This window comes from Chroicocephalus ridibundus, chromosome Z (assembly GCF_963924245.1).
Source record: "Chroicocephalus ridibundus chromosome Z, bChrRid1.1, whole genome shotgun sequence".
NCBI lineage: Eukaryota > Metazoa > Chordata > Aves > Charadriiformes > Laridae > Chroicocephalus > Chroicocephalus ridibundus.
Genome location: NC_086316.1, coordinates 74,994,943 through 75,008,399, shown reverse-complemented (window position 1 = coordinate 75,008,399; position 13,457 = coordinate 74,994,943). Strand labels below are relative to the sequence as shown.

The window sequence follows — 13,457 nt, the reverse complement described above, 5'->3', positions numbered from 1 at the left end:
TGAGGTTGGAAGTGATGTTTGGAGGTCACCTCAGCCAACCCCTTGGCTCAGCAGGGCCACCTAGAGCCATCCGCTCAGGACCAGACAACCAATCTGAGAACAGGTTATCTCTGCTATTTATGAACTTTCAAAGAGTTGGGTCTAGACTATCCTCAGTAACACTGTGGAAGTGGTAATGAAGACAGATACTCCTGAGCAAAAAAGCTGAAAACCACAGTGGAGAATAGAAATGAAATTCATCAGTTACTTGTAAATCCCAGAAAATGGCATAGACAGAACAGAACAAAAAAAAATAAATAATTTCTGCACCAGAAGCACTGTGTTCAGCCAGACAAATTCCAAGGAAGCATCCACCTGACTTTTCTTTAAATGTTTACTTTCAAAGAAGCCTTGGAGACTCTGCGGGATTATCAATAACTGGAAAAAAGGAGTGTAATGGTGGGAGAGAAATAATGCATGACCTCAGAGTTCTTTAACAAGTTGTACCTGAAGAACAAAATGTGTTTGAAAAGGATAATCTCTACACTCATCGCTTGTGGCTTTCCAGCACTATTTTCATTGTGAACTGTTAGAAGCTATGACCTTGTCCAGCTTCATTTCTATACAAGAACAGAGCATATGGAAAGGGACAGTGGAGATAGTCCTGCACTGGCCCTGGAGAAGATGGGCTATCTGATCTGAGGGAAGACATCTGAACAATGGAGTATTCTCTGGAAGAGGATACAAAATGCCTTGCTTTCCAGGGAGGAACAAACAGCTCTGACAGCTCAGTATAGGCCAGCAGCCCCACTCCAGACTGCAGCCTTCCCAGAGTCTCCCTGGGGCTGCCAGCTGTGAAATGGATTCACAGCACACGAGCCTCATCCTCACACTTAACTCTTGCAAGGTGGGCTTCGATTCATGTGGGATGCCCTATCACAGAAGAGGGACTTGCCTGTGAACAGCAAGCTGAGCAATGGGGTGATGCTGTTGATGAAGAGCCCACGGACGTTAGCTGGCAAGGTGTCTCTGTTCTTCTCTAGAAAGCCCCCAGCAGTATATTGTACCTAGGGGAAAGGGCAGCAAGTCACTAAGGCCAGCAGTGCTCACAGGCTTGCTGTGAAAGCCACCTCCACAGCTTGCCAGGAGCAACCGTTAAACTGAATGTACACTTGCACATGAATTCTGTAAATGCATATGCACTCAATTCAGGTGCTAATCCTGAGGAACAAAACCCTGCGGATGGCACTGAGGCATTACAACCACAGGTGAGGCATACACCTTTTCTTGTTGTCTTTTCCTTGATTACAAAGTTTCCTTTACTTTTGGTTTATGCTTCACTCTTTTCCTTGCTCTCCCCCTCTTTCCTTTGAATAGGCTTCCATCCTGTTATGCATCCCCTTTTTTCTCTTGCTCCCTTCCTTTCTCATCTCTAGGTTCCTTTCTATGTTAGTGGTTATTTTTTGTAAGAAAGAGTGTCACAAGTAATAATTTTGTCAGCAATGGTGGGATGAAATTACTAAATTGCATATTAAAATGACATGAATTTTCATGTCTGCTCCTGCTCCAAAAATGGTCTCCAATCAATTCAACGTATTTGGGTCAATGCTTTCAAAACTGGTGGCAGTAACATTATGTGCATAGTCCTAAACCCCAAGGTGCTTAGATACCATTTGAATGTACAAATAATTGCCTCCACTTTTAAAACACCTCCCTGCTCTCACTGTGTTCCTCAGTGCTTGCAAAAAAATAGTGACTGCTATGCTCAGGAAGCCAATAGATAAAGCCATTAGACTGTCCTTTGGTGCTGCACAGAGGATGCAGGGCTTTTATTTTATAAAGGGCTATTTTAAGACTAGAGTTCTAATAGAATGATGATTATTACAGCAGATTCTTCTAATGCTCTTTGCTTCCCAGAGGTAGTCCCACTTTCCTCAGGGGTCCTCTCTTCCTACACCTTCTACAGAAACCCCAGGGAATCCTAGGAGGCAACTCCCTGGAGACATATCACTTCTGTTATATCATTGTTGTGCCATACAGTCCTTAACATCAAAACCTTATTTGTCAAGCATATATACATACATACATTACAACAGTGTTCTTCCTGCAAACAGTACATACTTTCCCAGCATAGTGAATGATGCTGAAGCCCAAAACACGGCCTCGGCCTGGCTGGAAGTGTAAATTCCCTTTGAAGCTGCTGTTTAATTTATCCACCAATGTCTTATCAGTTGCCTGCAAGAAAGCAGATTTCATAATCAAACTATGAGGATACAACAGAGACCTGATCAGGGCACATGGAAGCAAAACAAAGTGCTGAAAGTGGCCTTGTCTATGCAACAGTTTCATACAGTATGCTCTGACTCTCCACAAGGACGCCAATATCGTTAGACTGTCCCTGATCTGTCTGCCCTGTCTCATCAGTCACACATGGGAACACTGCTGCTTGTCCTGCTCTTTGAAGTCACACTCAAACACAAGAGCTCTCTCTGAAGCCCAAATATTTATTGCTACATTCCCCCACACTATTTTGTCTGACCCCAATCTATCTCACGCATACCTGAGGGAACGCACTCTGCTCATCCAGAAGAGACAGGAGTCCAAGTGGCTTGGCCAGGAGCAGATTCTGCAGGGAAAGGAGACACGATACACATATCTAAAGCAGTACAGGCCATCCACTCTCACCTACAACACCCTTTGAAGAGGTTCTTCCCAGGTACATCTCTGCCCCATGATAGCAAGAGCAAGACTCCTCTCTTGGCTGGACGGAGCAATTCTCTTCCGTCAGTCCTCTCACTCACCAGAATAGGTTCATTATTGTTGAATGTGATAGTCTCCCAAGGCAGCTCTTCTTCCTTATAGGCAGCCTGCTCCATCTGGAAAATGTGCTGAAACAGAGAAAAAAGAGGTTGGAGCACCCCTGAACATTGTCCTTCCCACCCTGAACAGAGGACAGAGGCGTAGCTGTCTCACCCATGGCATAAGAGGCGCAAGATGAAACTGCTGTTCTGCATGCCCATCCGTAAGCCTATCACTCGCTGATCCTAGTGCATAAAGCAGGAACACTTCTCAGAGTGTAAGTGTCCCTGCTCTGCCAACTTTGGTCATTGTTTGGCCCTTCTGCTCCTTCCTTCCCTGTACCAGTTGCTCCCCTGCCACAGTAAAGAAGGTTGCTGCTCTCTACCCGGCCTGATTAATCCTCATTTCTGTCCTTACGGGCAATAGACCTGCTTTTTCCCAAGCTCTCCATCATACGCCAGGTAGATCGGTGCTCTGCTTTTTCTGACATACAAGCCGAGATCACTCACAGTAGACTTACATGGTTGAAGAAGTGCTGCAGCTGCTCATTGGCCAAGTTTATGCAAAGCTGTTCGAAACGATTCACTGCAAAGTTTTCAAACCCAAAAATATCCAAGATACCTAAAAGAGGGAAGATGAGCACATCATGCAGCCTGCAGACCATCCCTGCAGAGAGCTGCATACACCAACACACAACTAAATCTCCCATCACCCAGCTCTTGAGGCACAGGGAAACCCCAGCCAAGTCAACAGCAGCACCTCTCCCATAACTCCCCTTGGACAGCTAGTTGGGAGAAGCCCCACTCCCACCCCCAGCTCCTCTGCAAAGCCAGAGTGACCCACAATTACAGCCCCACAGTTGTTTCAGACCAACGAACTGCTCAGAGTTGGCCAAGGCCCTACAGACTTCATGCTGATGACTAGTATCTCCAACATGATCATGTCTTTGATAATGGATCTCTGCACGCAATCTCTGTGAAACCTCATATTGTGCCTTTCCTTTGTTGTGGCTGGGGGATGCACATTTGAGGGCAGAACAGGAGCAAGGCAGGCAGAACTCACCTATCTCACTCAGTTCCACCTCAGGATCCACATTCTCAGCCAGCAGCTCATTGATCTTGCAAACAATCCAGCCAAAGACTCGGCCATATGCCACCTTTGCAATGGAGTCCCGAGCATCTGCACAGAGACAACAGCAGCTCACTGAAGGGCTCCAAGGAGGGCAGGGAACGCAGCACACAAGCTGGCGCAATACATTTACTTCTAGCAACAATGTTTAGTGGTTTATGAAGCTATTTTGAAGATCAGATAAACATTAGATAACTGTCTGACTGTCCTTGCCCTCTGTAAGCTCAAAAAGAGCTCTTTCATTATGAAATTCTCGCTATCTTTCTACAAGATCAAATATGGCATACTAAAGCACTTGAGACCATCTAAAATATAAAATTTCCTTTCCAAAAAAGTCCAGCCACTATTCAGAATACCCAGAGACTTGCTTTCCCCTCCACAGGTCTACTGAGTATGGATCCCCTTCCTGCTAAACGAAGCGAGAGGCTCCAAGTTGTACTTGGAAAATTGAATGGTTCTGCACCTCCTAGCCCACAGCTGCCAAGTGTTCAAATGCTGTGGGCAAGAGAAGGATGCAATTGATGGAAAACCTGCTGATATTCTAAGAAGGAGGAGACCAAATTAACATGACCTACTGCATGATGCACCTACTGATGGGAGATGTTTCTTTTATTGTCTAGAGAGATGCAAGAGAAGACATTTGGGAAACGGAACCAGCTAATTCCCCATTTCCAGTTTTTTCTTTCATTTATTTTAAGCAATAATCTAGAAATCCCGGGATTTCATGCCTTTTTTTAATTTTTAGAATATTTTATTTTAAATGAACCTTTTTGTGCAGATTCTCTTGGATTACTTTTCTTTCTTATTGAAAGGAAAAACAACACCTTGCTTTTGTTACTTTAACATACTTCCCTTTCACCTTACTCCTTCCCTGATACTGTGCTATCTCATTGATTCTCTCAGTTATTTCTCCATCTACTACCTAGAGCTCTGCACCCTGCCAGCACTCTGCAACAGGAGCCTTCCCCTCTTTTGTACAAATACCTACAGTTTCCTTCTAGGCTGGACTGAGGGAGAAAGCAAGGCTAATTCCTTGCTTTCTCATTTAATCTCTGCAGTCTCCTGGAGATCAAACAAAAGCAGCATTCATGGTCCTAAACACATGGGAGTAAACAGATAAACGCTGATATGCTTGCCTCTGTGCAAGGGGAACGAAGGGGCACAGACAGACATCTTTGTTCACAACAAGTTACACGTGTGGGAATACCCTTACACCAAATATGGGTCAGTCTTTCTAGCCAGCACATCTGCAATTCATTATGTTTCCTACCTTCTGCCTGCTGCTGGGTGTGAAAACGCTGAATCTGCTCGCCTCGGGTCACTGACATCGTACAAATAAGACATTTTAACAGTTCATCTTCCTGCACTCCAAACTGACCCTGGGAAAGAGGAAATACATGAGGACAGTCAATAGCAGTAAACCCTTATTCTACATGGGGGTATTGCATTTCCTTGTGTCTGTGCAACACCCAGTGTAATGGGGTCATGCTTCAGATTAAGGCCTTTGAGCCCCACTGTAAAATAACTACACAATAAGTACAGTAAATAAGTAAAAAAGTTAACGTCTCGCAGCACTGGAGTCAGATGCGGGCCCTGAGATCTGCATTATCCCTTCAGTGACCAAGCTCACTCTTGTGCTCTCTGAAATACTTTCTGTTTTTCTCTCCCAGTGCTGCCACCTTTCACCTTCTTTGGGAGACACGCCAGTCCCCGCCGAATGGTTTAATGACTTACTGAACAGCACCACACGGAGGTGACTGTGCGGGTGCTGCGACGTCTGAGTTTCAGCAGACGTCAGAGTCACACGAACCCACAAGAGATAGGCAACAAAGGGAACTCGGACACAACGGAAGCCCTCAGCAGTTGCTCTAACAGGAATTCCCCTCCCGTGGGCAAAACCAAGGACCAGACTTGAAGAAGTAAGACAAAAAGAAGCTGGCTGCAGAACTGATGTAGTTGGCTGTTTCAGGTATGGTGTAGGAGGGAAAAAGGCAAAGAGATGGGAGTGAAACAAAAAACCAAGGATGCTGGAATTTCAAATAGGTCAAAACAAAAAGACACTGAATAGGAAGAAATACGGTAGGTTTTTCTGTTCTGTGTTGTTAATAACTGGGGTATAAATACAGGATAATGTATCCATCCCATATAATAAAAATGGGATGGTCCTGGGGAATATATACTTCTTAATCTGTGGTAAATTCATGTGAAATAGTAGAAAGTTTAATTCTGGATAACCAACAAAAATTGATAGAAGTTAAGGCGGTATCCTTGGATGAGATCTATTGAAAACACAGAACTGGTGTTCACATACTGCACACCTGAATTTCTCCAAGGCATCATAGCACTTATTAACACATATTTAATTTTAAAAAGCTTCTTTTGTATGAAGTCAACAATGCACGCGTAATATTGCCATATGCAAGACACTGGTTCTAGACACATGAGAAACAGAAGCTGTGAAGTGCCTCTTTGGGAATCAATAGCAGTGAACACAAATGCAATTGTGGGGTCAAATTCTGTATTTCAGGAAAAAACTCCTTGTTCTTTAGAAACCTTCACACTCTGATGCAGATACGTCCTCTGCCATCTCTGGCAGGAGCAGTTCCTGCAATCACACTGCCAGTGGGAACCAGCATCATATCCATAAGGTTTCTGTCAGCTCTTGTGACTCACCGCCGCAGCCTTCAGCCATCCCCGGGAGGCTTCGCTCACTTTTACAGACCCATTCCTCTCCTCAGGCTCAAAGGTCACATTGCCCAGAGACAACACACCAGCCAAGATAGCCTGCATGTCCACTTGCTCCTGAAACACAAAAGAAAGGTGACCAAAAATCTATCAGACAGTAACATATACAAAACAGAGGGCCCAGAAGTTGGACAGTTAAGGGAAAGGCACAGGCAGCCTGTGGAAAAGGCTCTACACAAAGTCTGACGGACTCAGGTGCTTTGGGAGTAACACGGAAAATCCAGAAAGGAGAGGAATAGGGCTGAGTCTCACAACAGCAGCCCGAAAGAAACCCTCTGCCTGCAGGATGCACAGATGGAAATTAAACGACCCCAGAACTGACCTGTTCTTGGAAGCCCACCATGTCAAGGGCATTGCACACCTCTTGGTATTTTTGCTTCCAGCGCTGAGCTACATCCTGTGTACCAAATCGTCCACTTATGTACCTGAGAAAGTGTATATCCCATACAAAACCGTCACACAACCAGCACAGCAAGTCAGTCTTGCCCCAAAGGAACAAAGCAGACCAGCAGCGGTGGAGATGTGAAAGGGAAGGAAACTCTTCCGAGGCAATGCAACAAAGAAGAGACTCCAGACCTCCCAGCTTCCATGATGACCCATAAGACCTCTTCATGCAGCTCCATTCAGATCCATTCATTCACATGTGCCAGGCTCCACAGACAGAGCCACAGGGCAGAGGCATAGGCTCCATTATGCTGCGTTCCCCTCTATCCCCCATCATGAAGACTAAACTAGTCTTTGAAGTACCTGTAGAGTGAAGGATCCAATAGCCCATACATCTCCTTTTCCTCTGAAGAAAGTCCAGCAAACATGTAGTAGAAGATATGGAAATTCCTCTCCCCAGTATCTTGTTGCACTACCCGTGACTTCTCTAACAGGTACTCGCTCAACTTTGCACCTCGCACTGCACACAAGAAGGTGACAGGGTAAACTTTGCACTTGGGGCTGAATTGAGCTGTCCTGCATCTCCTTTTTTGGTGACAAGAACATGGAATTGTCTAAAATAGCTTTCTTGTGTACAACACTCTCTAGGCGGGTCAGCACCCTGGAAATGTGCATCTCAGTGCTTCCTCCCATCATCTTAAAGATGTTGGCTCACCTCCTTTAGCAGCAACCGAGGCTTCTGGCACCACAGAGTATCACTGATACTTCCCTTGTACTGTCACCCCCCATATCCTTCCTGGACTCACACACCGTCCAAACCCAGGCCTTATCCTACAGCTGTGGTCACTGTAAGATTTTACTTAATTGCACACCCCTCCCACAGGGAGTCAAGCGTCAAAATTTCACCCTCCACAAGTTCTGGCTGCTCAGTCCACTCCCTCTCTCCCCTCCTCCCTCAGTGCCTAACCATCCCCCAAACTAGTAATTGCCCTTGACTTTACCCGTGTTCTTCTGGAAACGCAGCTGTATGTATTTTCCAAAGCGGCTGCTGTTGTCATTCATCACAGTCTGGGCATTGCCAAAAGCTTCAAGCAACGGATTTACCTAAAACAAGCAAGCAAGTAGAACAAGCTTTCTTCAAATTCAGTGATCGAATCTAACTTACTAAGAAACGTTTAACTTTAGCATTTACTGATCAGCATTTGGCTGGAACTGGAACCACTCCATGAATACTCAAGATCACCTATTTTATCATAACCTGGATAAAGGAACTGAAAGAGGCAAATATAGAATGACAGAATTGTTTAGGTTGGAAGGGACCTTAAAGATCAACTAGTTCCAACCCCCCTGCCATGGGCAGGGACACGTCCAACTAGACCAGGTTGCTCAAGAGCCCCATTCGGCCCGGCCTTGAACACCTCCAGGGATGGGGCATCCACAACATCTCTGGGCAACCTGTTCCAGTGCTTCACCACCCTCAGAGTGAACATAACAAAGACTATAAGAAAATAAGCACAGTCAAACTGAGCTGATCTCAGTAAGATCACTGACTCATTTGTTAGAAGATAAGGTTGGTATATCAGATTTCCACAAAGCATCTGACATGGTATCACTAGATAATTTGACTGCTGTACTACAATAAACAAGGTAAAAGATGGCACTCAGTAAACGTAAGCATGATAACTTAGCATAAGGCTCAGGATAGTGAATTATAAAGAAAGTAACAGAACAATCAGACCAGCTTGGTAAACTGGATGCAAACAAGGCCAAACAACAATTTTTCCGTATTTGAGCAAAGAATGCCTGCTGACTGGAAGAATGATGCCTTAGGGTACATACTGGGCAGACTGCTGACCACAGCTTTACAGCATGCCACTGTAATCCCCAAAAGGCTAACTTAGCCCTTGAACAGATCTAATGGCATTGCCAGTCAAGTCTTTCAGGGTCCGTTAGGCCAAGCACTACGCCAAGCAAACATAGCTATCCTGCTTCCTTAACCTGCTCAGGTCAGAAGCAGCTTGGCAGTGTGGCCCAAGCCAGCTCTAAGTGGAGCCAGCAGGTATATCAATGCCATATTCCCACAACAGAGCACAGGCATTCACCTCGGATCCACCATGGATGATATGTCACTGAAATAAGAAGTCACTCCAGCGCCCAAAGCATAGCACAGTGTTTACATGGCAAGGTTTTGGTAGCAGGGAGGTTACAGGGGTGGTTTCTCTGAGAATATAACAGAAGCTTCCCCCGTGTCCGATAAAGCCAATGCCAGCCGGCTCCAAGACAGACCCACCACTGGCCAAGGCTGAGCCCATCAGCGACAGTGGTAGTACCTCTGTAATAACATATTAATGAAGGGGAAAAAATTGCTGCACAACAGCAGCCAGAAGAGAGGAGTGACAATACGTGAGAGCAACAACTCTGCAGACACCAAGGTCAGTGCAGAAGGAGGGGAGGAGGTGCTTCAGGCGCCAGAGCAGAGATTCCCCTGCAGCCTGTGGTGAAGATCACAGAGAGGCAGGCTGTCCCCCTGCAGCCCATGGAGGCCCACAGTGGAGCAGACCTGCAGTCTGTGGGAGACCACTCGCTGGAGCAGGTGGATGCCCGAAGGAGGCTGTGATGCTGTGGGAAGCCTGTGATGAAGCAGGCCCCTGGCAGGACCTGTGGAGAGCCCATGCCTCAGTAGTTTTCTATCATTTAAGATACTGCCACACGCCCAGCAAAGAGAATTACTGCAAGTTGTCTTGCAGCAGTGGTGCTTCCTCATCTTCAAGCACCATCCTGTAATGACCTACCTGAAGGATCTGCTGCTCCAGCTGTGAGTTGCCTTTGCATAGGTTCATTATGTGCTGCAACAGTAGCTTCGTACTCTCTGTTTTCCCTGCACCGCTCTCTCCACTGCCAAGAAAAAGCAAAGGAAATTCCAGCAGCTGTAAAGCATAGTTGTTCTGCCCCTTGTGTCTTGGTGCCCCATCACTTGAGAGTACTCTCCTGTCCAAGGGTTTCACAACTTTTTCAGCTAAACTGCATGTGTGAGTACAAACTCACACCATGGCTTTACACAGCGGGTTCCATGAGGTCCCGTTTCCTCCCCAGGGAAATTTTTCCCCACCTGCAAGGGAGTACAGATATACCCCATGCCATCACTTCTGGATGGGGTGCACCAGCCAGACCATGTACTCTGCTTCTTAAGAAAAAATATATCTAACTTCTGGAAAACAACCTCCTCCAAAAGTGACCTGATCCATCAACAACCCCACATATGCTGAAGTCAACAGCTTCCTCCTTCAAAGAGATTTGCCCCATCCATCTCATATCCACAACCAAGTTCTGATCTTGAGATACTGTCGCAATCCCAAACTCAGGCTCTTCTCACATTCACGTGCATCAGCTGGTTGAGAACGTGGGCACACGGCCACAGAGCTGCCCGCACACCCACAGCAGCAGTGGTGCACGTCACTCTGCTGTCACGCGTGCCCAGCACCTCTGCCTCCAAGTCAAACAAACAGCACTCGGAAAGCACATTTTCCCTGTCCTGGGAGGGAGAGTGTACAATCAGTGAGACGTGTCCTTGACTGACAACATCATACTGGCAGAGAACTTCAGCATATGCATAGAAAGAAAAATATGCAGGAAATGATTAAGGTATACTTGAGGGCAGGTCTCCGTTTCCACACCCGACCTTTGAGCATCTGGTGTGGTTTTACTGCTTTGTAGCTCTCGGTAGCTCTGTGTTGGGATCAAGTATCTGTCATAGGTGGCTCAGTACCTCAAAATACTATGACAGATACCTGACCTCAAGCTCAGATCAGGCCATCGCTATCTGAGTACACGCAAACAAAATAAGTTGAGAACAAAAAACAGTTGAAAACATGCCACACAGACAGTGCACCTGGTCAGTGTATAAGATGATTTTTTGTTTTCAGTGACTTCCTTCCTCCATGAAAGAACTCTCAGTCAGCACTCAGCAAGTTCAAACCTGTCATTGTACCCTCCAACAAGCACAGGAGTTTCACCAGGTCCTGCAAACACTCCCCATGGCAGGTGTGTAACTGCCCCAGGCTGTGAAGAAAAGCGAAGTCATCTCCAGGAGACCCAAGTGCTGTAGCATAGCGTAACCAGGCTGTGACTAACATCCCTTGGGATTGGGAGGGCAAGACGAGCCAGTGGAATTTGTAGCACAGGACAACTCGATTGCAATGAGCATTTATCACCTGCAGACAGCTGCTGCGCTCAACATCAGCCTCTGAAACATGCCACCCAGACCTCGCAGACTAAATTGGAGAGACCAAAAAGACCACAAAGAACAGCAGAACCTGGTGTGTCCCCATGCTGTTCTAATGAACTGTGGTCTAATAGGAGTGCCTTCCTGCCCCTTCTCCGCACCAGCTTTGCTCATGCCAGGTAATGTTATTAATGAGTGCTTCACCACTCATAGAGAGCAAAACCATGAACTTCCTGTGATACCGACACACAGACCGGTTAATAGCATTGCAAGATGCACAGGAGTAACTCAGATTCTCATCTCTGAGACCACAAACTGCTGGCAGAAAACAATCAGATCACTGACTTCTTCACAAACGCCCACAGGTTACTCTTTCTTGTTTTCCATCTTCCAAGACAAATACTATGACTGTTCTCCATCCCTAAGAGCCCTACCAGAAGCACCTCTTCCACCTGCTGACTCCACGGCCACCACTTCACTTGAGCTTTGTGAGAGCACTTCATGTAAAGCACAGGCACTGATGGCTTGTAGGCTAGAGAAATGAGTGGGGCTGCACGCTCAGGGTCAGCTCCCAGTACCACTACAACTCTCAGCAGTAATTCAGCAAGTCATTTCCACACCATGTAGACTGAAAATACTGACAAAATGATCTGAAAGCCAATATAAAGAAAGAAATATTAAATCAAACAAGCTGGCAATTAACAGTTCAACTGAGATTACATTTGAACTGTTCTCTACAATACTCAGAACAGGCAGTTGGTGAGTTGAGGCTTTCTCCTCGATGCTGTTTGAGGCTTTCTCCTCGATGCTGTTTGAGGCTTTCTCTGCTGGTTGATGCTATCTGCTGCCCTACACAGTTTCAGCAGAACAATAGTGACATCATGGAGTAAAATGCTCATGACACTGGTAGGCTCTTTGGTTACAAGAGCCCATTTTTTTCCCTTCTAGCACACAGAACTGTCCATTACAATAATATTTTCCCTGACCAGATTCCCAAAGGTCTTTGGGCAAAAAAATCTTCTGTTTGTCTTTCTGCAGCTCCTTTGTTACATGTGGGAAAAGCTCCGCTTTGGGAAAACAGGTCCCTTCTACTACATATAACCTTTATCACAGCAGTCAGAGGGGGAGTTGTTTCACTGATGAAGAGCACCCTGTGGCTTTCCCCAGAGCTGGTTAAATCTTTCCAAGGCCACATCCCTCCAGAAGCAAACCCGACATATTTAGCTGCGTTACCAGCATCGTCAGCTGAGCCGTTGCTCCACAAAACCCAGCTTTGTTTTGCTGATTGCGATCTGCCCGCTCTCCTGTCTGGGAAGTGGACAGGTTGGGAAGAGAGATGGGTGGCAAGCGAAGCTGGGTTTGGACTCACCAACAGGGCAGGAGACGAGCTTTGCCCAAAACTTCATTGGGGAGAGCCCAAGGAGAGCTCGTTGGCCGCCATCCAGCCCCCGACCCCTGCCTGGCTCTGGTGAGCCCCCAGCCCGGCCCGGTTGCCCACCCAGACCTCACCTGATGACGATACACTGGCTCCGTGGCCCGCCACCCCGGTGGCCCAGCATGGCGTGGTAGGCCCGGCTGGCCACGGCGAAGATGTGTGGTGGCAGCGTGCCTCTCTGGGGGTGCCGGTACTGCTCGGAGACCTGCCGGGGGGGAAAAGGGGTGGTGAAAGGGATGAGGGGGGCAGCGGGGCCCAGCCGGCGCGGGCCCGCGGGGACTCACCTCTCTCCCGTACAGCGGCAGGGGCTGGAAGGGGTTCATGGCGACGAGGATGTCCCCGATGTCGGTCTGGGGGAGAGGGGGAAGAGCCGGTCAGCCGAGCGCCGGCCGCCGCCGCCCCCCGCCCCGTCCCGTCCCGTCCCGTCCCGTCCCCCGGCACTCACGTAGACCTGCTGCCGCAGGAACCGCTCCCGCAGCCCGCCCAGCAGCGACGCCTCGTCCAGCTCCGACAGCGACGCCAGGTCGCCGGGCGGCGGGCGACGCTGCCCCAGCGACACCATGCCGGACCGCTCCCAGCGCCACAGACAGAGCCAGCCAGCCTGCCCGCCTCGGCCCGGCCCCGCTCCCGCTCCGCCCCCAGACCGCCCTCCGGGGCGGGGCCGCCATTTGAACGCGGGGCGGCGGCGGGGAGCAGCAGGTAACGGGCGGTGAGGGCGGTCTGGTCTCGGCCGGGGCCGGGGCCGGGGCCGGGGCCGGGGCCGGG

General features: G+C 47.9%; 1 protein-coding gene across 1 annotated transcript; it reads right to left on the bottom strand.

The window, feature by feature from the left end:
* Nucleotides 1–555: 555 nt before the first annotated feature.
* Nucleotides 556–13,293, bottom strand: LOC134509079 (myosin-IIIb-like). Its single transcript, XM_063321549.1, has 16 exons — nt 13,138–13,293; nt 12,977–13,042; nt 12,767–12,897; nt 9,828–9,930; nt 8,037–8,139; nt 7,399–7,555; nt 6,974–7,076; nt 6,580–6,708; nt 5,177–5,285; nt 3,841–3,957; nt 3,299–3,399; nt 2,781–2,867; nt 2,540–2,605; nt 2,101–2,214; nt 935–1,046; nt 556–599 (listed from the first exon to the last, which is right to left on the bottom strand). Exons 1-16 carry the CDS (start codon nt 13,252–13,254, stop codon nt 556–558), a joined length of 1,659 nt encoding a protein of 552 aa, XP_063177619.1. The 5' UTR covers nt 13,255–13,293.
* Between the last annotated feature and the right edge of the window lie 164 nt (nt 13,294–13,457).

Bases quoted from the DNA above. Each gene is read 5' to 3' on its own strand.
- LOC134509079 (XM_063321549.1), bottom strand. From the start codon at position 13,254: ATGGTGTCGCTGGGGCAGCGTCGCCCGCCGCCCGGCGACCTGGCGTCG. The intron at 12,898-12,976 runs GTGAGTCCCCGC...CCCCCCCGGCAG, and splicing joins TGCCGCTGTACGGGAGAGAG to GTCTCCGAGCAGTACCGGCA. The intron at 8,140-9,827 runs GTAGGTCATTAC...TGCTTGTTTTAG, and splicing joins TGGAGCAGCAGATCCTTCAG to GTAAATCCGTTGCTTGAAGC.